Source organism: Tyto alba, unplaced genomic scaffold, assembly GCF_018691265.1.
Source record: "Tyto alba isolate M040663 unplaced genomic scaffold, T.alba_DEE_v4.0 Super-Scaffold_20000042, whole genome shotgun sequence".
Lineage (NCBI taxonomy): Eukaryota > Metazoa > Chordata > Aves > Strigiformes > Tytonidae > Tyto > Tyto alba.
Genome location: NW_024881293.1, coordinates 9,516,174 through 9,539,534, shown reverse-complemented (window position 1 = coordinate 9,539,534; position 23,361 = coordinate 9,516,174). Strand labels below are relative to the sequence as shown.

Genomic DNA, 23,361 nt, shown 5'->3' with positions numbered 1-23,361 from the left:
GACAGAAAAATGGATTACAGCAGTCTGATCTGCCTTCCATTTTTGACAGGACAAAACCCTAATTTTCACAGAGTGGTTCATTACGTAGTCGTTTCAGGTTGCTGTTCCCCTCCCACACAGAACTGGAAGGAGTGCTTCTCATGTCATGGTTGCAGCTTCTAGAGTGCCTTTGACAGAGTTAAAAACTACTCACAAACTGGCATCCGGGTCACTGATGCAGGCAATCTCTTAATTCCTTTAACAGCCAGGAAACTGACTACCTGTTACCTTCTGTCCAATTTTGCATAAGCTGTATTGCTTCCAAGCCCTTCCTAACCATCAGTTATGCGCTGGTAAGAGTAAAGGTAACAGTGCACTGGTTACAGGCACTCCTGCAGTGCTCCATTCCGCACCTCCTTGCAGCCTATTCTGGGACCCCTATACACATGCTGCCAAAGGGAGGAAAGTGAATGCCAGTCTCAGGTGTGAGCAGGGAAATACAACTAATCTTGTCTTTCTGCTCAGAAATGTCAGTTTCAGAGCAGTAAAACAAAAAAAAGTCGTTTCCAGTTCTTGGTTCAGTAGCATTTCTCATCCTGGTGTAAACATTCCATTTAATGGATGCGCTGATTTAGGCTGCTGTTATGCCCTTTCTAGGAACGTAGACTTTACTGTTTTGTTGTTTGTTTTTTTTCCTTTCTCAGTCTTCTAAGAAACTAAATACAAGAAAGTACCTTATCGGTGAGTGTATATGGAACAAATCATGTCCTCTAGTTAGCAGCCATTGCAGCAGTAGATAAAATATTTTAAAACATTCACCCGAGGTAGACTACTTCATGGTGAAAGCAAGACGTCACTTTCTGAATACCTAGGAAGTGGTTGATGCAGAGGTTACGAAGAGCCTTGGGCATCTGGCAGATGGTCGAACAAAGAAGTTTCACGGAGAGTGGCTGCTCAGAGGACTCGCCTGATCCATTCAGCTCGCTCTCATACTTAACACCATTCAGCAAGATATTAGCAACCTGCACCATAAGAACTCCCAGGTCAACACACACAGTAAGAAAAACTCCAAATATCCTTTGAGCAAACCTATGTAGTATTACACACCTATCTGATCATCTGAAAGTTAAACTCTGCTGCTGCAGTATGTTGACTTGGACATTAAGAACAGTGTATTTAGCTAAGCTGTAAGTTCAGCCTTGGAACAAGTGTTAAATGACAGTACTGCGCTGCAGCTTTCCGTATACTTGAAACAGCACTCTTCACTTCTCTATGGTATTTGGCAACCACATCCAGATGCTAGCATAGGGAAGGCATAACTTGCCTTGCATTTAATAGGAGCTATACCCACATACTCAGGTGAATTTGGTTCCTGAAGTTTTAGAGACATTGAGGACAGAGAGGCCAGTTTTAATTGAAAAACATTCTCATTGCTTGCTAACCTCAATGCTTGATCTCTACATGCACAGTATGTAAAATCCTGGCCCTAATGAGGTCTGCTTTCACAAACTGGGTCAAAGTACAGCAACAGCAACAAACAAAACAAACAAAAAAGCCCCACACAACACTCCCCTCCACCCCCCCCAAAAAAAAAACAAACAAAACAAACCAAACCAACCAACCAAACAAACAACAAAAAAAAACAAAAAAAAAACCAAAAACAACAGAGGACAGTTTACCTCATCCCGGATCATAAAAAAATGGGCCAGCATACAGAGGTCTCAGACATTCCAAGTTATCACCAACAGTGGGAGGTGAGGTCAGAGTCTTATCCCTGGGTAAGGGAAACCTCACCTCCCTGATGGAACCAGTTGTAATGATTGCCATAAGGAGAAGCTCATGGGAGAATCCTATCCCTGGCCCTATCTTGCGGGTATTTCTGTGGAAAGGGAAGATACAGTCTCAATAAAAATGTGTCTTTTTTGTGCTCTCACATGGTAGCTCCCTGGGTGGTGAAGCAGGGCTAAAAATACCAACCTAACTTTCACATGTGGCCTGGTGAGAGCAGAATGCTCCCATTTCCGCCATCTTAACAAAGGCAGATGACAGACTGCCAGTCACAATTCACATCCTACCCACTATTTTACCGATAAAGTCATAGTAGGTATGCTGTCCCCATAATGACTTTTATGAGCAAACTGTCACGAGCGGTCTTTAATGACGAATTTGTGCACCACACATTTAAAACCATATGGAAGAGATTAAATGAATGCTCAGGTTTAGGTGGTCATATCATTGATGTTCTGCCCTTACCTGTTGGCTGAAGGTCACATTTCTTCTTCTGCTATTTTCTGGACAGTGTCCTGTTACGATATCTGGAATGGCCAAGGTCTGAGGTCTTTTCAGGATCCCTGATGACCGTGGCTTTATCGCGTCCATTGAGCCCACCCTTAGGGCCTCGCCATCAGGCCCCAGCACTACGCTGCTCTCCCCTTGCTCCAGAGCTCCATTTTCTCCTTGGTGAGAGCCATCAGGCACGTGAGGAAAGCTGACACTGACAGGCTGCCTGGGCAAGCTAGCTGGAAGTGCTGAGTAACTACTGTGCCCGCCTGTAAAACAGTCTATAAGCACACTGTCAATATTTGAAGTCCCAAATGATGATGCAAACTCATTAATTCCCGTCAAGGAATTGTCTCTGCTGACAAAACTGCCGTATTTGGGCGTGAGTGGGCTGAGGGGGGAAATGGGACTCGTAAAACTTGCATATAAGTGAGCTGAGTTATGAGAAGCAAAGTTTTCATTTCCACTCTCCTCAAAGAAGAAAGGTGGAGAAGGAGGGAGGGGAAGACTTGGACTCTTCATCACCTTTTTCTTCCTGCTAAAAGATCTTAAGGGTCTTTCTGGAATGCTAATTAGAGTCAGCACAGTAGTGACAGTCAGTATAACTGAGGTGAAGACATAGATGACACGAAGCTGCCCTCCCACAGCTTTTCCAAGACTGGTTTTATCCCAGTGTATTCCTCCAACAACATAACCAAAGCCACCTCCAAGACCTGGTGGAAAAACAGAGCCAAGATTATCTTCCCTAGCCCATCCTGGAAATCAGTAACAGAACAGCATAATTTGTCTAATGATTCGCGAGTAGAATCCAATGTACTATTTCTGTTTTACTAATCAACACCTTTTCAATTGAAATGCAGTAATAAACAGTTATCCGTGCCACAAGGACAGTCTGGATGTACAAACACGGTACAGAAAGAGAGAGAAGTGCTGTAAAACTTACTGGACAAATAATCAAAGTGGTAGTCCTTTGACTGTTTTCCTCAAAGTAAGTGAAAATCCATTTTCCTCACTCAGTCAGAGGACTGCAGAACTAACTGCGTCCAAGACAGACTGAATCACTTCAGAAGCACAGCAAAATCATTACTCAGCCACGTGTTGATAGCATACAAAACTGCCACTGCATTACTACCAATGAACATGGAAGTTCTGAGGGCACCAGATACCTCTCACTCCATTCACATGCTGAAAGCCTTATGACACTATCCTTTCCTTCTTATGAACACATTCAAGAGCATCAAACGGTCTCTTGATGGAGAAGAGCACTAGACTAGGGCAGTACAGCAATTGAAGATGGCAGCAGTGAGGGATCACAGTGACCAGTATGCACTTTCCCCTCCAACAGAGAGACTAAAAAAGGCATTTTCCACACCTGCAGGAAGCTGAACCTCCTCCCTCAAGGGATAATTTTGTTTCCATAGGTGTTATAAATGATGTGAGGGACCTTCAGGTGAACAACCCAGGATTGTGTCTTGTTTGGCTTTTGGTAGTTACAAAAGCCTTTTGCAGTAAGCAGAAGTCTGTTTTCAAAGTTAATTACTGCTACCTCTCCAGGTATTCAGTTATTACGCTTATACAGGAAAAGACCAGTGATTTACACTCTTCCTTCTCACAGCAGCGTTCACGTAACCCAGGAAGCAACAAGAAAGCATACCTGCTAACAAAGCGTGTATGTTGAGGCCCCTGTCTTGATCCACTGGGCTGCATACATCCATCATGTAGGCATGACTGGGATTGTCTGCTGAATCTGCGCTGAAATCCATGAGGACAACACCACAGACTGTAAGAATGATCCCCCATTTGTGGTTATTTGCAGTGTCAGACAAGGCACTCCCTATATCTCTGCCATTCAGCATAAGCGAGAGCCCAAGCAACGCTCCTGAGAATAAAATCAAATCAAAATCAATTGACTGCTTGTAAGCAAGAAAACCAACACTGCTCCATGCTCTAAAAGCATTATACTATCTGTACAGCCTTGTGGCAAGCACTATTGCTCTTGTTCATATCACCACAGTCTGGGGAATCAGCGTGGCTTACGGAGTATAAGTAATCCTTTTCCGCTGTTCAAGCTTCCAAGTGTCTGGAGTTGGTTTTGGCCAAAGAAAAACATTCTTGACCCTCAAAACATCATCTCTTCAGACTCTGACAAGAGAAGCTTTTACATGTGGATCTCTAACTGCCAAAGCATCACCTCAGCACCATTCACTGCCTTCTTCAGACCCACAATACCCAACACTTCAGAGACATTTTGTTCAGCCTTGTACCACAGGGAATGTCCCAGGTGAGAGATGTGCAATGTTTCTACTTTACAAGTGTTATTCCCATCGTTTCTAAAAGACACACCTACTGCTAAGACCAGAATGAATGGTCGTCTTCTCCCAAATCTTGATGTGCATCTGTCACTCCAGGCTCCCAGCAAAGGCTGTAGCAAGAACCCTAGAAAAAAGGAATCACCACTGAGTCACATTTTTGTACAAGTCTGTTTCACTGGGGAGTTAAAATAGGTAGCTTAAAATGTAGTTGAAGGCAGGACACCATGACACAGTGCTATCTCCAGTAGGTACTAGTCACCCAGGTGCACACACAGTGTACTGCCTGGCACTTCCCAGGTCAGGGACTGAATAACGTAACATGCCACTGCTCATTGTCATGGAAGTTCGCTCTGTGTCATTAATACAGCAGTTTGACATCAGGTGAAGAGTTGAAGTACAACAGTTACATGTTCTAAAGCATTCTCACAAGCTACTTCCTTTACCCCATCTTAGATGGGAGATCTCCTGCAGAATTAGCTTGGAAGATAGCAGGAAGCAAACATGCATGTTGGAAAGGTGTCTGTGTTACTCTGGGCCAGCCTGTGAGTAGAGGCCTATCTACTCTCTTTGTCTGAAGCGCATCCCACAAGTACAAGAACAGGCAGAACAAAGTTTCCAAGTGGTAACAGCCCATCCTATGGTTCTTCCCATCATAATGGATGTGCTCCCAGCCCTGCCTCCATGCTAAAGCAAGTAATCCAATGCCCATAACAGTAGTCATCAATGGTCTTTCATCACCAGAACACCTCCTTTGTTTCAGAAAATTGAACAGGAGAATGCAATCCTACTCTGTATTTTTCACACACCCATGGTTACACCCATCCTCTTCTGCTAGTTTTTAAATCTAGAAACAGAGTAGCCAAAGCTTACCCTTGCACTATACGTAAGAGGTTGAGAAGCCATTAACAGAACAGACCTTTTGATCACAGCAGGCCCATTTCAGGCAAGATGCAGTGAGAATTATTTTCCATTCAGCTGTCTAAAATTATGGCTTGTGCTTCTTAACCTCAAGAGCACACAGAATATACTTGTGAACACGTGAGGTAGAGAAAACAAAAACACATAACCCCCGTGTAATGGAAAAACAAGAGGGAAGAAATAACATAAAGAAAAGTTACCTAATATAGGGCTAATGAACCACACCATTCCATACAGTTGGTCTGGAAGCCCCATCTGAAGCAGCACAGGGGTAACATAGGCTGTCTCCATGGCATAGCTGAACTCGAGCCCAAAGAGAATGCACCCATTAAACAGGAGTTCTAGGAAAGACCTCTGAGGTTGGAGATCCCCAAAGTCAATCAAATCAATAGGACATGGAGTATTTGGTGGTGGTGGTGGCGAAGGGCGAATGTGTTTCCTTCTTTTTGGATGTCTCTTGAAGTTGTTGGCCCGATGACTTATGTGCCGTGTGACCAATCCAGAATAGCCTGGAACTTGTGACCTCCAGATTTCCTGAGACGCCACACTTGGCAAAAGTGCAGCGTCGCTGGTGGGGGTTGTTACAGATGGTGGAATCATCATGGGTAGGCGTCTGGAAGAAAAATAGCTAAGAATAAAATGGTTGAGTAAGAAAACGTTGCTTAATTTAATTTACTGAAGTTCAAGCCATTTCTCAACATTTCACATACTGAGTGCAGCCTCAGTATTAGCTACAACCTTTCCTCTCCATCTCCTGACATAAGGCATATACATTTAATGGGCATGTCTCCCCCATCTTTGCACAAATGAGACATCAGAGATTCTATCTTGATTACTTAGGCAATGCCTACCATCATCCGGGATTAAGATTGAAATATTTAAAACAATTAGCAGACATGTCACGCTTCCCACGAGTTCCCATAACAGCCATGGGTTTACATTTATCTGCAATTCACTCAAGATAAATAAAAATGAATCACGACCTCAGTCTAAGTTTACTGTAAAGCAAAGTTGTGGCTTGGCTGCAGATCCAGACCCCTGCTGCAATGGGAAATCACGTTCTGGTACTGATCCTACCATTCCTGCTGCCTGTGCTGAGGTCAAGAATTAATGTAAAACTTTTTTTGCAATGACTGTGTTTGGTTTCCTTCCTATTTACATTCCTGAAGTTAGTAGAGACTTGCTATTGCAAGGACAGGGTTTGACCCTCTTCCTCTTGATGGTTCTATTTCCATAAGGCTTTACCGGAGTGCCCAAAGAATGTGTTTTTGAAGCTCAAACTACACAAGCAGAACACTTGGATGAGGTCAACTGACAACAAATAAGCTTGGAACAACAACCTGATGTCATTTTTCAGTACAGGCACTGAAGTTTTAAACCAATTCCTGGGAAGATGACACTTACCCTTTAAGCCACCCTCAGCACTGCTACTCCTCTCTCAGAGATTAATAGCATCCAAGTGCTGAATGTCCTCATCGGGTCTCATCAGAATTACTCCTGTGGCCAAAGCATGCATACTGTGGTGGGCAAAACAACCAAATGGGTTCCAAAATAGCATCTCAAAATAGATGCTGACAGATCTGCTGAATTAACAAACCACATGTGATTCCTTGCTGCTTGTTGCCAGAAATGGAAACAGCTCGTGAAGTCTGAGCTTTTCTGTATAGTTTCTTGCACACGGACCAAAGGCTGCTTCTGCACAAGGATGGTTCCACATCATTTCACACCTCTTCAGGAAAGCCCTCACAGCTGCACACTAGTAAGTAAAACAAATCTCTTACTTTTTTGTTTACAGTTCCCCTGGGGAAAAGACTCCCAGCTGTTCTGCTGCTTTGGTCATACAGAGTTCCCATAATCTCCTGTTTTCTGCTATTTCCTCCAGCACATTTCATGCACCAGCCTTTCTTCCTGTAGCCCTTAGTCTACACAATGCCATTCTTTGCTGCATATCCCCAATTGTTATCAAAAGCAGAACTCCCTAAACTCACGTTTACCATCACGCTGACACAAAAGATTGTTATGCATGGTGGGGTGATGCTCTACTCAGAACGACCCCTAGCTACACGCAAGTGTCCAAAGACAGATATTGTACAATGCAAAAATCACAGAGGACTGCAGCTGGAGTAACGTGACTGTATTTGGGGCCTGAGGGGGAGAAGAAAGGGCGAGAGAGAGAAGACATGTACTGAATTATTCCTAACATTGTACCACAGGTTTCCTCAAGACTGCTCCTCTTCAGACCAAGATGCATACCACATAAGAACAAGCAATTCATAATTGTAGCTACATGCGTCGCCAATCCCCATCTCACAAGGCACCAACAGCAAGCTGCATTTTGTTACGAAAGCTCATTAAGACACAAAGTCCTCTAGACAGACCAACAGAAGGAAAAGCGTACAGAAACTTTGTGAAGATGCCCACCGATGCTCCCCTTGACACTGTTTTCACAAATTACTGAAAACTTCTTATGATCTAGGCCTTTCATAAGCAGAATCCTTACTTTGCAGGAATACGATGCTCAGCCTTTGGGTCAAAGTAATTCCCTCACAGTAACAATTTGTTAAAAATTAGGAGAGAGAGACCAGAAAAAAGACAGAATGAAAATCCAATCAGATTCACAATGGATGCTCTAACAACCCTGTCATAGAGACATGGCAATACAAGTGTGATAGCACTCCCCTCCAACGCTGACACACCTTGCCTTTTGCACCCAAGGTGTGGATCTCCCTATATTCATCTATTAGTTGCATTTCATAGTAGATTCTCCTTCATCTTCTTGTCTGTAATGTGCATTGCAGAGGCAGTATTGTGAGTCAAGAGAGGCAACATTTCAGTAATAGAAGAGCCCCTCTGTGTGGCTCACAACTACACTTGATAATCTGTAATTACTTAAAACAAAAGGCTTTATTGATTATTGACATATCACCAGTCCAGCAAAAAGTCAGCATAAAACTGTGAGCTGAGCCTGTATTTCCCAACACCCATTTTCCTCAACTTACAAACTGCTCACCAGAGGACACAAAGGACTTAAGCCTGTCCTCAGATAAGTCTACCTGGTGATCACAACAGCTTCAAAGGACGGAATCTCTCGTTCAGCTTGGAAAACAATTACATAGCTGTTAGCTTTCACTATCAACAATTATTTGCAATTATTGGCACTCGGTGTTTGTTATACCAACTACCCATCTCAAACTGCAAGGCCTTGGCAATGCTGGCTCTGCTACCTGCACAGTCAAACGTGTGTGCACAGCCAGTGTGTGTGGGGGGTAGCGACCCGCCACCGTCGTTCCTCCTGGGCCCTTCTACACCGGTAATGTGCTTTTCCTTCTTTGCCTGAGCCTGCTCCCGATTTTTCTGCGGTGTGTACCAAGTGCTCCAAACACACCGCGGACACCAGCGCTGCGGTAAAGGCTGACCCTGACACGGCGCGAGGGCCGCCGCCGCCACCGCCCCCCTCCAAGCGCTCGTGTCAGCCGAGAACGAGCCGCGTTGCATGCGCTCTGCAATCGCCCCGGGGCGGGGCTGCCCGCCCCCTCACCACCCCCGGCCCCACCGTTCGTCCCGAGCGGGAGGCGCACCGAGAGCCGCTAACGCGCACCGGCCCCCACCGCTCCCCCGCCCGGCGGCCTTACCTCAGCGGCGCCCGGCCCGGGCCTGCACTGCGCCGCACGGTGACGCCGGCCCCGCCCCCGTGACGTCGTCCCGCGCGGCGACCATCCGCCCCGGAGTCGGCCCCCTGCGGTTCGCGGGGGGTGGCGGCTCCCGCCAAGGGCTGTGACGGCCGCGCGTGCCGCCGCACCAGCAGGCTGTGGGACGGGCGGCGACACGGCGCTGCCGCTGCCCCTCGGCCGCGCTTTACAGCGCGCGGCTCCCCTCTCTCTCCAGAGCTCTGCCGGCACCGGACGCGAACGCACGAGCGCGCTCCGCGCCCACGGGCCTCCCCCGGAACGGTCCCGGAGCCGTCAGGGCTGCGCTGGAAGAGCCCTCGAGGCTGAGGCAGGGGTTATTTAGGCGCCAGCTGAGGGAGAAGGCGATCACTCTCACCTCAGACTACCTACCGCAGCCCCACTGCCTCGCTGCCAGCAGCACCTCGCTTCTGTAGCGATGCTCGCTTCAGAGGTGCACGCTACCGTACCGCCATTTCCAGACTTCTCCCATGTTGGCGCGGGAAGCGCAGGGGAAGTGGATGGTGATAGTAAGATTGACAGCTGGAGCAGAGGTATTTTTTGATAGGCCCGTGGAGCAGATGCCATAGATGATGCTGCACTTTTCCCTCCTGTAATTAACATTAGTGCTCCATCTTCCTTGGGTAAGGCAATTTGGCAGTTGCGTTTTATAGTGCCATATTTTGTGCTCATGTTCCAAATTTCCCCATGGCTTAAAAAGAAAGATGTCATTACATAGTGCAGTCTACTCTGTGTATCTTTACAAAAATTCAGAACGGCTTCCCTGCACCTAAATCACTAGTCGCAGTAGAAATAATAGGTATTGCACCATTTGTCTGTAGAAAACTAGCTCTCTTGTAGTAGGTGATGCAAACCACAGCACCTGAAAAAAATGCTAAATAGCACTGTTTGAGGCAGGTGGGGTTCAGCTAGTGCACAAGTTCATATAAAGCCCAAGAGGAAATTGTGATAAATTAGGGTAATCTTGTGGCACACAAGGACAGGCACAAGAGACCACTGAACATTCTTATCACATTCTTGTCACCTGATCTGTGGTGTTCACTTTTTTTTATGTCAATTTGGCCATTATATTGGTCAAGTATCATTTGTCATTGTTTATGTAACCCAACAGCAGTGTAAAGGACCTATTTACAACACTAAGGGTTACTCACTCACAGCATTAAGACATTTATAGGGCAGAAGGGGGTTTGTACTGGTCTAAATGAAAAGTGGGACTGGGTTCCTCACCTATCCTCACAAATGTTCCTCCTTAAAACCACGTTCCAGTCAGCACATCAACAATCGCAGCAAAACTTTTCCCTTTACTGCTTTCTAAGACAGGGCCCTGTGCCCCCGTTCCCTGTACATTGTTCCCAAACTGACCCTAAGATACATACCTAAATCTGCCAGACTAGGTAAAAGTGAGCAAGAAACTTGTCAAGCATCAGCACTGTTGCTCTCAGCTGTTTCATCCAGTTCATGTTTTCACCTCCTCCTTTGCCCATGTCAAAATGTTCATGCAGATAAACTAAACATAGATGGGAGAGTCTGATGTCATAGACATCTCTGAGTAATGGAATCATCCAAAAATATACCTATTTGCCCCAGACAACACGTGTTCTTTTGCTGACATGCCAGACATTGTTGCAGGCTTCTATCAAAAATGCTGCAGGTTCCTCATTTGACATACATTCCATCCCCAGTCCTGCTGCCAGATTTGAGGCAATTTTGGTACTGACATGCCCCTCACCTGTCTGCACTGAGCTTTTCCATTCAGCTCCCCAGATATGTGACTTCCAGAGCCCACGTCAACCCAGCGGTGCCACATGCCACTTCTCAGTGCCGATGCCAGATGACTGTTGCCACAGTGGGATGCTGCATCTTCCCCTGCCAGAGGGTCTCACCCACAATACAGCAGCTACTGCTCCATTTGCTGCCTATGGAGAGAACAAACTGGCTTTAGAAGCCACATTCTTAATGAATTGAATAAAAACACTGCTGTGGCTCTAGAAGAAAACAATCACATTCTCAATCAAAACCACAGGCTGATGGCATCCTTTTTATTTATATGCCTCCAGTGACACAGCAATTGGAAGAATCCTTCACGCTTCTGATTAGCAAAGGCATAAAAAATGAACATTTGCAACCCTAAGGATGAAGGGCAGGAACAGGCAAAGGTCCAGCCAGGTGCCATAGCTGGTAAAAGAAGATGAACAGGCAGGTCTGCTGCCTGCCAAAGGGATCAGACGGGTGGGGCAAGAGATGGCTGCTGTTGAGAGGAGCCATTACCATCAGCAGCAGTTGCAGTAGCACCAGCTTCTGCTCACCCATCTTCTAGAGCTCAAGGACAGCTAAGTGGTCTGAGACTGTGGCTGTCAGACCACCCACAATTGTTTGCTTCTGCCTTTGCTCAGGCCCCATAATCAGCCACCCCTTCAGTGACCACAGTGAGAACGCAGTGCAACATTCGGTCTCGTCCACCATCCATGTGCTAGAGGGATCTGCAAACACTGAGCAGATGAATGAGGCATTTAAGAGCCCTGTTCCTTGTCATCGAGGAACACTTTTAGTTCCATCTGAGCATGGAGAGTGGGTTGTATTATTGTCAGCAGGCAGGCAGTTGTGGCCATTGTATATGATGATTTTTCCCTATGAACATGTTTGAGACATTAAACTCATGTTTATTCCACGTTCAATTAAATAAAATAGTCTGCTCAGAACTTACAAGGATTAACTCTTACACCATTTAGCACAGCTTGTTCACTTGGGACGGTGGGACAAGGCACTCTACTCATTCCCAGGGTAACAACAATGGAGAGAATGAAAGCATTTCCTGCTGTGCATTCATCTATCAGCATCCTTTGGGCTTTAGACAAAACAGAAACCACAAATCTCTCCTCTGTGAGCTTACATGTAAAGTGTTGTAAAGTAAAGATACTCATTTACTTTGTACTAATTTAATCCAACAGCATTCAAGAGAGCGAGTTTTGGTGATGAATAGCTACTGCTATGAATCTGCACTGTTCCCTCCTACCTTCTCTGGGTGCGAGATACTTTGCATTCATTGAACTCTTTTGTTAAGTCTTTCCACAGAGCAGCTTCTGACAGCGTATTCATCTCTCTGCTCCTTTACAGCTTCATGGTAGGTTTGCCGTCGCATTTGCCAGCAGACCTCATTATTTCCCTTGCTCAGATCAGGAGCATTCCTCCATTGATTGGAAACCTCTCTTAATATCCTCATAATCCTTTTCTCAGAGGTAAACATTAGCTCCAGTCAAGTGAAATTCTGTGCAAACCACCAACAAAGAGCATGTTGTTCTCTCTCTTGAAGAACGGGGGATGTTGGGTGTTCTTTTTTCGTCTTAAAATTCATTTTAAACATCTTTCAGTTAGATCCAGTGGCTCCATGATGTCGTTCGGTGATCCACCTGGAACTGGCAGCTTCTTTTCCAAGCATGACTTGATTCTTTTTGAGGGGGATACAAAGTCTGTACCAGACATGCTGTGAAGCTTGTTCTGCACTCAGGGGCTGCCACTTCAGAACACCCAAAGGCCCTGTGAATCCTGGAGCAAAGATTAATCTAAGATCAATGACTCGAAGAGGGAGAGGCCTGATGAGTTACCAAGATTTTATGTCTGCAGAGGGTCCCGCGCAGGCCCTCCTCAAGCTATCCTCCGCTTCCTACAGAACAGCAGACAGCCTGCTCTTATACAAGCAAAGAAGTCAAGGTAAAACTGTGCCAGTAGAGATCACATATGACCCCTCTTCCTTCAGAAGGGCCATGAACGTTCTGCAGTACTGTGTTTCTGTAGGAGACAGTGGGCACAGCCAAAGAGAGCTCCTCAGAACAAACCATACAGCCTTACAATAGCGGTACAGCTTGGTTGCTCTTGCCACAAAAGGGTTGTCTTGCCAATATTGTTAAGAAAACGTCAGAAACTATATTCCTTTCTGAAGATATGGGAGGAGGGGGAAGGCTCTCAAATGAAGTGACTTTTTTTTTTTTTTTTTTTTTTATCTCTATTTTAGCAGAATTCACTTCATTGAAAGGGGCGGAAAGCTGCTTAGTTTGGAGGACTTCAATTTGTCCCCCTCCTGAGCTCCACAACAAAGAAGGTGGGGTGGCAAGGCAGAAGGTGAGGAAAATCCAGAGCAGCGTAGGTTACAGAAGAATAATTGCCAAACCTATCTCAGATCAGTTAGCACAATTTCAAAGTCAGTGAGGCTGTCACATAGTGGATAAATTTCCTTTTCACAGCATGAAAAAGACCAAAGCTTCCCTGTGCCCACAGTAAAACACTGCATATTTCTTGCTCCTTAGAAGGAATAAATTGTCTAGCTTAATCTGTCATTTTGGACCACCCCAACCTGGCAATACTACAGAAAGAACTAAATATCCTTCTTTCCCTACTCCACATTGAAATAACAAGTTAATTATTGTCCATGCACTGAAGTCTTTCAAAAAGAAAAACAAAAAAGCCTTTGTCTTGTTTGGGAGAATGAGATTCAAGGTTGCAGGGGCCGGAGAGGAGGGTTGGGGTGCCACTCCTTATTGGTTAATAATTAAGTGTAAAGCTTAGAGTAAAGAAAGCACTCGGAAATTTTGAAAAAGTTGAGATCTCTTACCCATTTGTTGCCAATGTTTAGCTCTCACTGAAAGGAGTATTTGACTGTGTCAGCTCTGCTGTGCTACGCCTCAGTACCAAAGTTAATTTGACAAACTCAACACCACTGATACTATACAGCACATATGCTTTTCAACAGTTGGTGCTTTCATATGTTTTTTTTAGAGAGAAAGGGATGTATACAGACAAGGTGACTTTCTAAGGTTCTTTCAGGCTGTATAGGACTTAGCGCCATGGATTCAAGACATTTGTCTGATAAAAATTAAATTGCCCAAGAAATTTTGGGTGAGTTTTCGGAAGGGATTAGGGGAGGAACAACCACTCAGGTTATGTGGCTTTGTACAACAGCTTCTTTGTTTGGCTACTGCCTCTGAAATCACCGTGTCCCAGTCTGTTGCATCTTTCTATTCTAACTTAAGCAGTTTTTATATTTTAGCAAAAGCACACTTTCAAAAAGCTGCAGTCACAACTCTTCCAGTGGAGCAGTGAGATACAAAGGTCTCAGATCATGTCCAGAGAACAAGGTGTCAGCATCTGCACTACCTCCTCTTGTATACAGGCTTGACTCTAGATATTTCCATAGGCACAAAACCAGACCACAGGTTTTTCACTGTACTTTTATAGAAAAACAAAACAAAACAAAACAGTAGTTGATGCCACATGCTTGTCAGTGTTCAAGACATTTGGACATTAAGGCATTTGGACAATGCCCTTAATAGTATTCTTTAATTTTTGGTCAGCTCTGAAGTGGTCATGCAGTTGGACTAGATGATAGTTGTAGATCCCTTCAAACAGAACTATTCTAGCCTAGTCTAGTCTCTTTCCCAAGACTTTTTTCTTGAGAACTGGAAAGCAGTGTGATTGCTTAAGAAGCTATGAGTAAAGCCCTGTACACTTGCAACTGGGCATCAGGCTCATCTCTTTTACAGTCTTTTTCCAAGCAAGTCCAATGCTCCAAATATTCCTGCAATACCGCAGAAAGATTAACACAACTTGCACATAGTATATTCTTCATTCTGTCCAGTGCAGTTAATGAAAAGTCACATTAACAACTCTGGCATGAACTCCTCCCATGTGTTGCAGTCCTCCCAGCACCAAACTGCAACAGCAGGGGATTCTTTTCTCCTTCCCTCAGAGTCCCTCCCTTCTTTGGGCGCAATTGCCTGCGCTGATTTGGGGTCTGCCACAGGCTGCAGGTGGGTCTCTGCTCCACTGTGGACCTCCAGGGTGGGGGGGTGTGGGGTGGGGGACGGGGAAGTGCGGCCTGCCATCTCGCCACAGGCTGCAAGGGAGTCTCTGCACCGGCACACCTCCTCCCCTTCCTCCTCCTTTCTTCCACTGACCTGGGTGTTCGCACAGGTGCCTTCCTCACAACTCCTCCTCCCAGGTTCCCCTTATCAAATATGTTATTGCAGAGGCACAGCCACCATTTCTCATTGGCTCAGCCTTGGCGCAGAGGTGGGTCTGACTTGGAGCCGGGGTTGCTTCGAGAAGCTTCTCACAGGGGGCCACTGCTGCAGCGCCCTCCCCTGCTACACACACAAACCCAGTACAAGGCTGAAGTGTTCTCTAAATCCCAACTGTCCTTGCTCCTTCCACAATCCACTTTTCCAGATCATTTCTAGAGCCAATGCCAGTTGGCCCTTTTACCCTGAACTCTTCCTGCACATGTATTCCAGGTACACGAGAGCTTTTGCTCCATTGCTAAATCCGAAAGAAACTCTGCTTTCTGCAACATTCATTATATCAGTTGAAGTAAATTTTTGTCTCTGTAAATGTCCAGTCATACCAATTAGGTCTGTGGCCTTACGATATTGAACACAGTGCAAATACAGAGTAAGACAGAAAAAAAAAAGTAAGTTCAAGCAAGGTGAGGTGCATTTCAATTAAATGTTCTTAATGCTTATATGGTAAGAAGAGCTTACCACATAAATTACACCGCCCTAGCATCCCTTAAATGCCAACTGAGTAGGCGTGAGGAAGTTAGTGGGAGGCTAATACAATGTAGGAACATAAAGAAGTCTCATATATGCCAGTTTGCACACCACCTCCATATCTGGCCCGTAACATACTGTCATATGACTTTAATAGCCCAGATAAATCAGTTCCTGAATCGGGATTCACCAAACTCCTACACTGGCTATATTAATGGATGCAATTAAACATTTAAAAGGGCACTTAAATTTTTACTTAAAAAAAAGGAAAAACGCAACCAAAAAAAAAAAAAACCACCCAAAACAAAAAACCCACATCCAAAACACCACCAGAAACGAAACCCAGTATTTTGCTGCAGCATGAACAGCAATGGTAACAGCAGTGATGCATTTGAAATTTGCATTACAATTGAGTTGTCAATTAATGAAAAAGTAAATTCAACATAGTGAACTACTATATGAGGTAAGAACAGGAATTTTTAAAGAAACAAGTATGCATGTGCTGACAACTGCTGTCTGCACTTTGTAAGCCTGCACTTGTGTGGATAGAACATAGTACAAAAGGAGTTTGTGTCTGTTTCCATCCATTCTGGGAACAGCAAATCTACCTTGTTCTTTTTGGGTGCAAGGTGAGGCCATTGTCCTGAAACAATCCATGAAGAAGTATCTTCAAGATGCCCCCTGACAAGTGTGCCAGGCTACTACAATACACAACATTGCACGGAGAGCTCTAATAATAGGAAGAGACAGAAATGCCCCCACTATTGACAAATCCACAAAGCAGAACACAGGCTTGGACTGTAGTTCAAACTGGTTTGAAAAACAGGTAAAACGGGTTTCTTTAACAAACAAAGTCTTTAGTAAAGAATCAGTTTGTTTTTTTAAAAACTGCAACACTGTCACAGTACAAATAAAATGTCAGTAACCTATCAGCCTAGTCTACAGTTGGTGTATCAAATGAAAACCAGAATGCCATGGACCCTTCTCAAACCCTAGAGGATAATTATTCAGAAAAATTTCAGTAGTGCCATGCTTCACAGAAACCAGGAAAGTGTTGTTTGCGCTTGATTTGACTTGTGTTTTGGTTTGGGCATGCTCTTTCCACATTAGCAGTGTGCATGCATTCAGTCATTTGCTTTCCTGAGCTTTGTGCAGTGACCACCCAATGCATATTTCTGTTTGCTTCTTCAGGACAAACTAGTGCTGCCCTCAAAATAATATGAGGACATATACCTAGCTCCTGCCCTCACCAGACAACCACCCCTTCCACAGCTGATCTCTCTCCGACAATGAAAATGCAACATGGTTCAGAGAATTAGTCACTAGAGGGCACTTAGATATTCCAGAATATTGAGAATGCGCTTGGTATCTGAAGGCCATAGTCCTACAAACAGTTTAAAGAGTCCAGATGACAAGGTTTGCACTTACTTCCTAACCAGCTTCTGTGACCAACATTTCAAGATACAGAACCAGGGAAATAATTGTATTTCATATATATATCATCTTCTTTATTTCCAGCAACTGAATGAAAGAAGACTGACAAAAAACTCTCCTCTGAGGCAACACATGTGCTAGGCTACATTGACCATGTGCTTCTGGACAAACGCTGAACCAAAGTATTAATTGCAGCCATGTAAGATATTTAGCATGTAAAACATTGGTGCATCGAGGAAAGAGGTACAGGAATACACAAAGCAGTATGGCAAACTCAGCGAAGTACAGTGTTTCAGTTCACTGTGATGCCTCAAGAGGGCTATGCATTTCACAAGAGACAAGGTCATGATTATGCCCCAAGGACCCTGCAGGCTTTTTTTCTGGGTATGACAAAGCACAGAAGGATGACAAGAAATATGCTAGGAAAGCAGGAGCAAGAATCCCGGATGCAGGAACTTGCAGTCACTCAGAGCAGGCACAGGCTACATGTATTTTAGAACTAAACTCAATTTTCATTTAAAGATAGAGCATAAATAGAGACTACTGTCATCCCTGCTATGTTACTTAAACAGCATAAATTCCTTGCTTCTCGTATTAACTGTAAGCTGCAGATTCCAGGCAGTACGTCCCATCATTGATCCATAAGATCAAAGTTTTCTTGGCTGCTCGCTGTCTTATTTCAGTGATCCAGTACACTCCTGACATTCTGTTGGGGAAGGAAAGCAGAACTCAAGTGGTCAGTGAGTTCTAGAAAACCTCAAATCACTGCTTTTGTGAAGGCCAAGTGCAGGGCAGCAGAAGGAAGGGCTGAGCCACTGCTGTACAAGGCCTGACAGGAAGAGGTGATGGGGTAAGGCACCGCACAGAGGGCAGGCTGCAGCACCCAGCTGCAGGCAAGCATGGCGAATGGTGACTCCAGCTGGTCCGTCACACAGCATCGCCCTTGGGGGGAGAGGTGGTGAAGGGTACCAAAGCAGTGCTGCATCAGGCTGCATTCTCTAGCAGCTGCACCGGCAGGGACTTGGGCTGGCTCCACAGTGCCCAGAGCTCATAAGAGAAAAGCAGCATGGCACCGAGTGCTATGTCATGGGCACTGCAGGAAGACCGGAGGTGCGCCTGCCTCTTGCTAAGCATTCATTAAAACTTCAGTTTATAATCTGGCTCTGTACCTCGCCTAAATTGACTTTGGAAGCCTATGGGAAGTACTGCCCCACTTCCCTGTGTTTACCACAGGGGAAATGAGAAACTATCGGGTCCCTGGGGCTAATTACTTTCTTCAAAACCCAGCGTTGCTCTATGTTTCTGACTCAGTACAGTGTTCAATTTTCTGCTGAGATGGTATCTATATCGCATTACAGGATGAGTTGCAATAGCACTCAATGTTAATTGCAGTGCACAGACTGCTCCCTTCTCTCCTTTATTCCAGTTATCAAGAAAAACCAGAAAGTCTGCTTCTTCTATTTTTAATTTAGCCTCTTCCATCCATACAGAGTGCCTGTCAGACAGGAGAGGCAGGGGCTGTCATCCCCTTTCTGCCTGAAAGTGTCTAGCAACAAGGCAGAGACTACAGGGATGTCTACGTGCCATCCCAAACAATCAGCTACCTTATGGAGACAGATGTTGGGGTGCGGTACAACTACTCAGTGTAAACAGATACAGACCTGTGCTTTAATATTTCTGGATGGCCCCAAAGCCATTCTGACAGCCTTCCTTGCCCATTTCATCCACTGAGGCTGAGAAAAGGGCAAAGATGAAGTAAAAAAACACCCCTATGCCACTCTCAGAGCCTGGCAGTCTCTTTCAGGACCTCTGTCTGCCTAAAACACCAAAGCAACCCTCAAAGCACCAGCGTACAGCCATGAACAGACTTCTGCAGAATGCAGAAACAAGCAGGGGCTGTGCATCCTGTCTTGACAAGTGTATATGGCTCAGCAAATTCTCCTATGGGAATTAAATCTGAGAACATTTGCAAGGTGATGAGTAGCATTTACCTTTCCCCAGAGCATGGTCAAAGAGATAAGGAGTTTTAGCATCTTATCCTTATTTTGGTTTCCTCCTAAATGTCCATCTCTGACAGCAGTATTCCAGCTCCCCACCATGTTGGAAACCAATAAGGTACAAGTCATTGGCTAGCCTATCCTCTCCCACTCCCCTTCTGCCTCTAGCAACCAGGATTTATGTCACTTTCAAGTGTTAACCAGCTATGGTAACTACTGCTTGCTCTGCATCATATGTACACAGGGGAACAATATGGACTTGTGTAGTGCTCCACACTTTCAACACAGTGGACAAATAGTTTCTGAAGAAAAGTGATTAATCAATATACAGGAAAGCAATGCCTGCAGGACTAGCATGGAGGTCTTTTGATATCTTTTAGTGAGGCCTTTCAAACACATCCTCCTACTAAAACAACAGAAGAGCGGACATACTAGTTCAGATAGCAGTCCTGTTTCCAATAGAGGCTATTAGTGGACACTGGGTTGCTCATATTCACAACCCTGCTTTTTGCTTCTACTGGTCTAAATAGACTATTCACCTCGGTATTCAAGTGGTTGAGTGTTTTCAGGTAAGTCAAGGTGCTGTCAGTATCTCCCTTCTTCTGATTTCTTACCCTTTGGCCCTTTTCCTGTTTAGCAGATCAATTTCAAGATGTTTTCTACTCTTCCTCATCAGCAGTAAAGAAACTCTACTGAGTAGAGACCAGCCTGCCAACATGATCTTTGCAGCCTGGAGTTTCTCTGGGGTTAGCCTGCATTTTCATAGGAGAACAGAGAGGGGAGGAAAAAACAAACAAATAAAGAAACAAAACAAACAAACACAAAAAATGGAAGAGAGGAACAGAACATACTGTCAAATAAACATTTGCTAAGGCTCTTGAGCAAGAGAAATGGAACAGGTAGCAAACAGTAACTCAGATTAATTATCTGCTAAGGAGAATACACAGTAAGCAAAGGTTCCCTGTACACTGTTTGGATGTCATTTCTGGGTTGAGCCTGATACACTGATACGTTAATTGATGTCTCCAACAAGAGCCATGACCTTTGGATACAAAATTGGAGATCAGGCCTCAAAGTAATCCAATTAATCTCCTGACCGGTAGAATAAAAACAGGCTTGCTGTTAGTTTGACTTCTCTTTTTTTTCCCTCTCCCATGAGGAATAAATGATTTCTGCAGGTACATAGTTACTCAGTTTCTCAGTAATATTATCAGCTCTTTGGGTGTAGGACTAGCAGAGCTCGCTGAGAATCTATGGGTTTGATTCTATACAAAAGTTTAGTGCAATTTCTAGGTCAGCTTTATATCAGAAGACTGAACATGTAGGAATCAGTGAATGGGTAACTGGTTCCTCTCCTATGAGGCTGAGCCACACAGAGGCATTCCCCAGGAAGGGGTCTGATCACAGCCCTGGCATACCTTAACCAGCAGGGAGTATTTTCCCTCCTAGGCCTGGTACAGATGAAAATGACACTGGAGCCTGCGTCTAGGTCTGGGGTCCACAACTGTAAGATGGCATTGAAAAATTCAGATCTGAAGAAGGGTGGGAATTATTTACAGACTGGAAAACATTTTTCAATAATATAATTAAAGAATTCTATCTGTTGAATTCCTGAGTAAGACACAGAGCAAGGGCTTCTAAAGCAGGTGGTCCCACCAAGGGCTGAAAATTAAAGCTAGACAAATTCAAATTACAGGTAAAATACATGTTTTTCAGAGTTTGAAGAGATCAACCATTGCAATAAGCTACTGAGAGAAGAAGTGGACATGAAATGCTTCCGCGGAATACATGCATTAGTCAAACAGAGATCACTGGAGGAAGAGAGAACATGGGTGGAAGATGGTCTTGCTACATGAGAGCTCAGTCCACGAGACTAATGGTCCTTTTCAGCTGTAAGGAAGACAGTTTTGCACCTATTTAACCAATCTCTTCTCAAAGACAGTAGGGACAGAGAGAGATCACATCCACTCCACACTATGCCAATTTACCATCTCTTGCAAAGTGAAAAAAAATCTCTTTCTGAGGTCTGATGGTCAGAGGGAAGGACATGATAACCTCAAAACAATTTCTTCAAACACACCATATTCTCCTGGCTCTCCTTTTCACATTGGTCAGGATGCTAGGCAATCTTCCCATGCCCAAATGACAAATGCTTTCAAACCCCACCCCCCACACTTTTTTTTAAATTAAAAATCCAAATCCCCTAGGAGACTTGCTTATGTGATCTGGCTACATGGAGATAATAACATGGGAGAACATTTTGATCAAAAAATAAAGTAGACATCCTAAGATACTGGAATAGGGGCTCATTTAGATTTCAAGTACCAAATAAATGTTTTCACCACATGATACAGCGATCAGATTTCACAGCTGAAGAACAGCCATAAAGGACAGAAGTGAAAATTAATACACTGAGATTTATACAGCATAAAGTAGATTTTTGTCACTATCTTTTGTTTCTGGGCAAGTTGGATAGGAGAAGAACAGGTTTGATGGAAGTGTCTTCCTGCAGATTAACTTGTTACCTACCTTTGCACAGCTTTTCAAGCCACACACTTGTCTATGAAAAGTTGCCAACAAATCTAGTCCATGAACCTCAAACAGACCTTGCCCTTTACTTTCCATGGATGATAGTAATGATAAAGCCTGGACACCCAGCTCACAGATACAGGAGCAGACAGTCTTATTATAAGATCGGTCCTGGGAACTTTGTGTATACTATACATTCTCCCCAGAAGAAGAGATGATCAGGGCTAGTCTCTCCCTCAGCTTTAAGACATACTGGACCACACTGGGTTTGGACATTCCCTCAGAATTACCTTCCCTTGAGAATTTCAATAGGGCAGAAACACGTATACTCTTTTAATCCCTTCTGTACTATCAATAAAAGGGAAGGGAACAACCTATTTTAACTTGCAGAGTCAATATTCATGACCTTTTGCAACATCTGCTTTAATTTAAAATCAAACCTTTCCACCAAGCCAGAAGAGACTCTCTCCTCTATTCTAATATGGTCTGAGACTATGTGATCAGACCAACACACAGAACTTCTGCCATGGGAGCAAAGCAGATCTGTCCAGCAGCAGCATTTTCTCCATTACACCCTGGTCTAACCTCACTGCAGAAGCTTTTCCCAGTGAGAACACTGCATCTTTTTCAGTCCTTCATTCCACGGTTTCGGGTTTCCCTGTGTTTTCTGTTGCAACAGTATTTCCAATGCCCTGTCCTCTGCCAGTTTAATAACTATAGCACTGCTGTAGACAAGTGTGGTCTTTACCATTACCGACCTTGCAGCTGAAACGATATGTGTAGTAGTAGTTCTGTACAGGTAGAGGGAACTAGAATTCTGATGTGCTTTTATTACACATACAATTCCCAGACTTGCTGAGTTGGACAGCTGCACAGACAAATGTCACACCTCTATGATATTTTCAGAAAATACATGCATTTTAGATTGCTTCTACTTGTCATACTATCATCATCTTTGTTATTCCTCACCAAAATGGAATTTGCTTCCCTTTACGATTCTGTATAAACCCACCAGTACTTGGACACTGCCTAGCTTTGCACACTCCTTCATGGATACTTAGAGGTGAAATGCATCTGACTGGAAAGAAAGGGTTTTTTTCATGTGTTTGTTGGCTCAGTGACAGCTACAAACTCCTGTCAAGTGGCTTCCAAGAAAGGAGGAGTTGGGAAAGTTCTATTGAATGGACTTGTCCACATTCATAGTTTATCATCAGAAACCCAAACTGTCACCTTCTTTTATGGTCAGTTGACAGAAGCCCTGAACCCCCTGTCAGCCAAAGTGTATGTCAGAACAGCTGCTTACAAATTTGTTTTGCACAGAGTGTGTGATTTATGTAGCAATACACACATTACTTAATAGTAAGTCATAAACTAAAAGGAGTCAGATTGCTAAATCCATTCCCTGTGTGAATGAGATTTTTACTTCCATCACCTGATAATTTAATTGTTCAATTAGCTCCACCTGAATGCCTTGGCTGTGATAGAGAAATGTTCCCTTGCAGGTCATGGTAAATCAGAAGACAGGAGGCAAGTAAGCAATGCAAAGGTAAATGATTCTTCTACAGCAAACCAAATGCATTGTCCAATTGTATTTTCTCTCCTGATCTGCTCCTTGACTAGAACAGGCACCAGACAAATAAAAGACTGTAGAACTCTGGTCAAAAGTCAGTAGTTTAATCCGAACGTA

General features: G+C 44.3%; 1 protein-coding gene across 13 annotated transcripts in view; it reads right to left on the bottom strand.

Annotated features, from left to right (window-relative positions):
* Window positions 1-23,361, bottom strand: part of SLC45A1 (solute carrier family 45 member 1) — a 73,285-nt gene that overhangs the window by 4,237 nt on the left and 45,687 nt on the right. For 2 of the 13 annotated variants that reach the window (XM_032993252.2, XM_032993254.2), the window contains exons 2-6: window positions 5,690-6,102; window positions 4,603-4,695; window positions 3,914-4,138; window positions 2,233-2,972; window positions 848-1,001 (exon numbers count right to left, since the gene is read on the bottom strand). In XM_032993252.2, the coding sequence (XP_032849143.1) occupies window positions 848-1,001; window positions 2,233-2,972; window positions 3,914-4,138; window positions 4,603-4,695; window positions 5,690-6,092 (1,615 nt within the window). In that variant the 5' untranslated portion in view covers window positions 6,093-6,102. Of the gene's footprint in view, window positions 1-847; window positions 1,002-2,232; window positions 2,973-3,913; window positions 4,139-4,602; window positions 4,696-5,689; window positions 6,118-6,893; window positions 7,246-9,121; window positions 9,477-9,547; window positions 9,848-10,904; window positions 11,092-12,188; window positions 12,719-23,361 lie in introns of those variants that run through there. The other 11 variants (XM_042794110.1, XM_042794111.1, XM_042794114.1 and 8 more) reach the window with 11 other exon arrangements.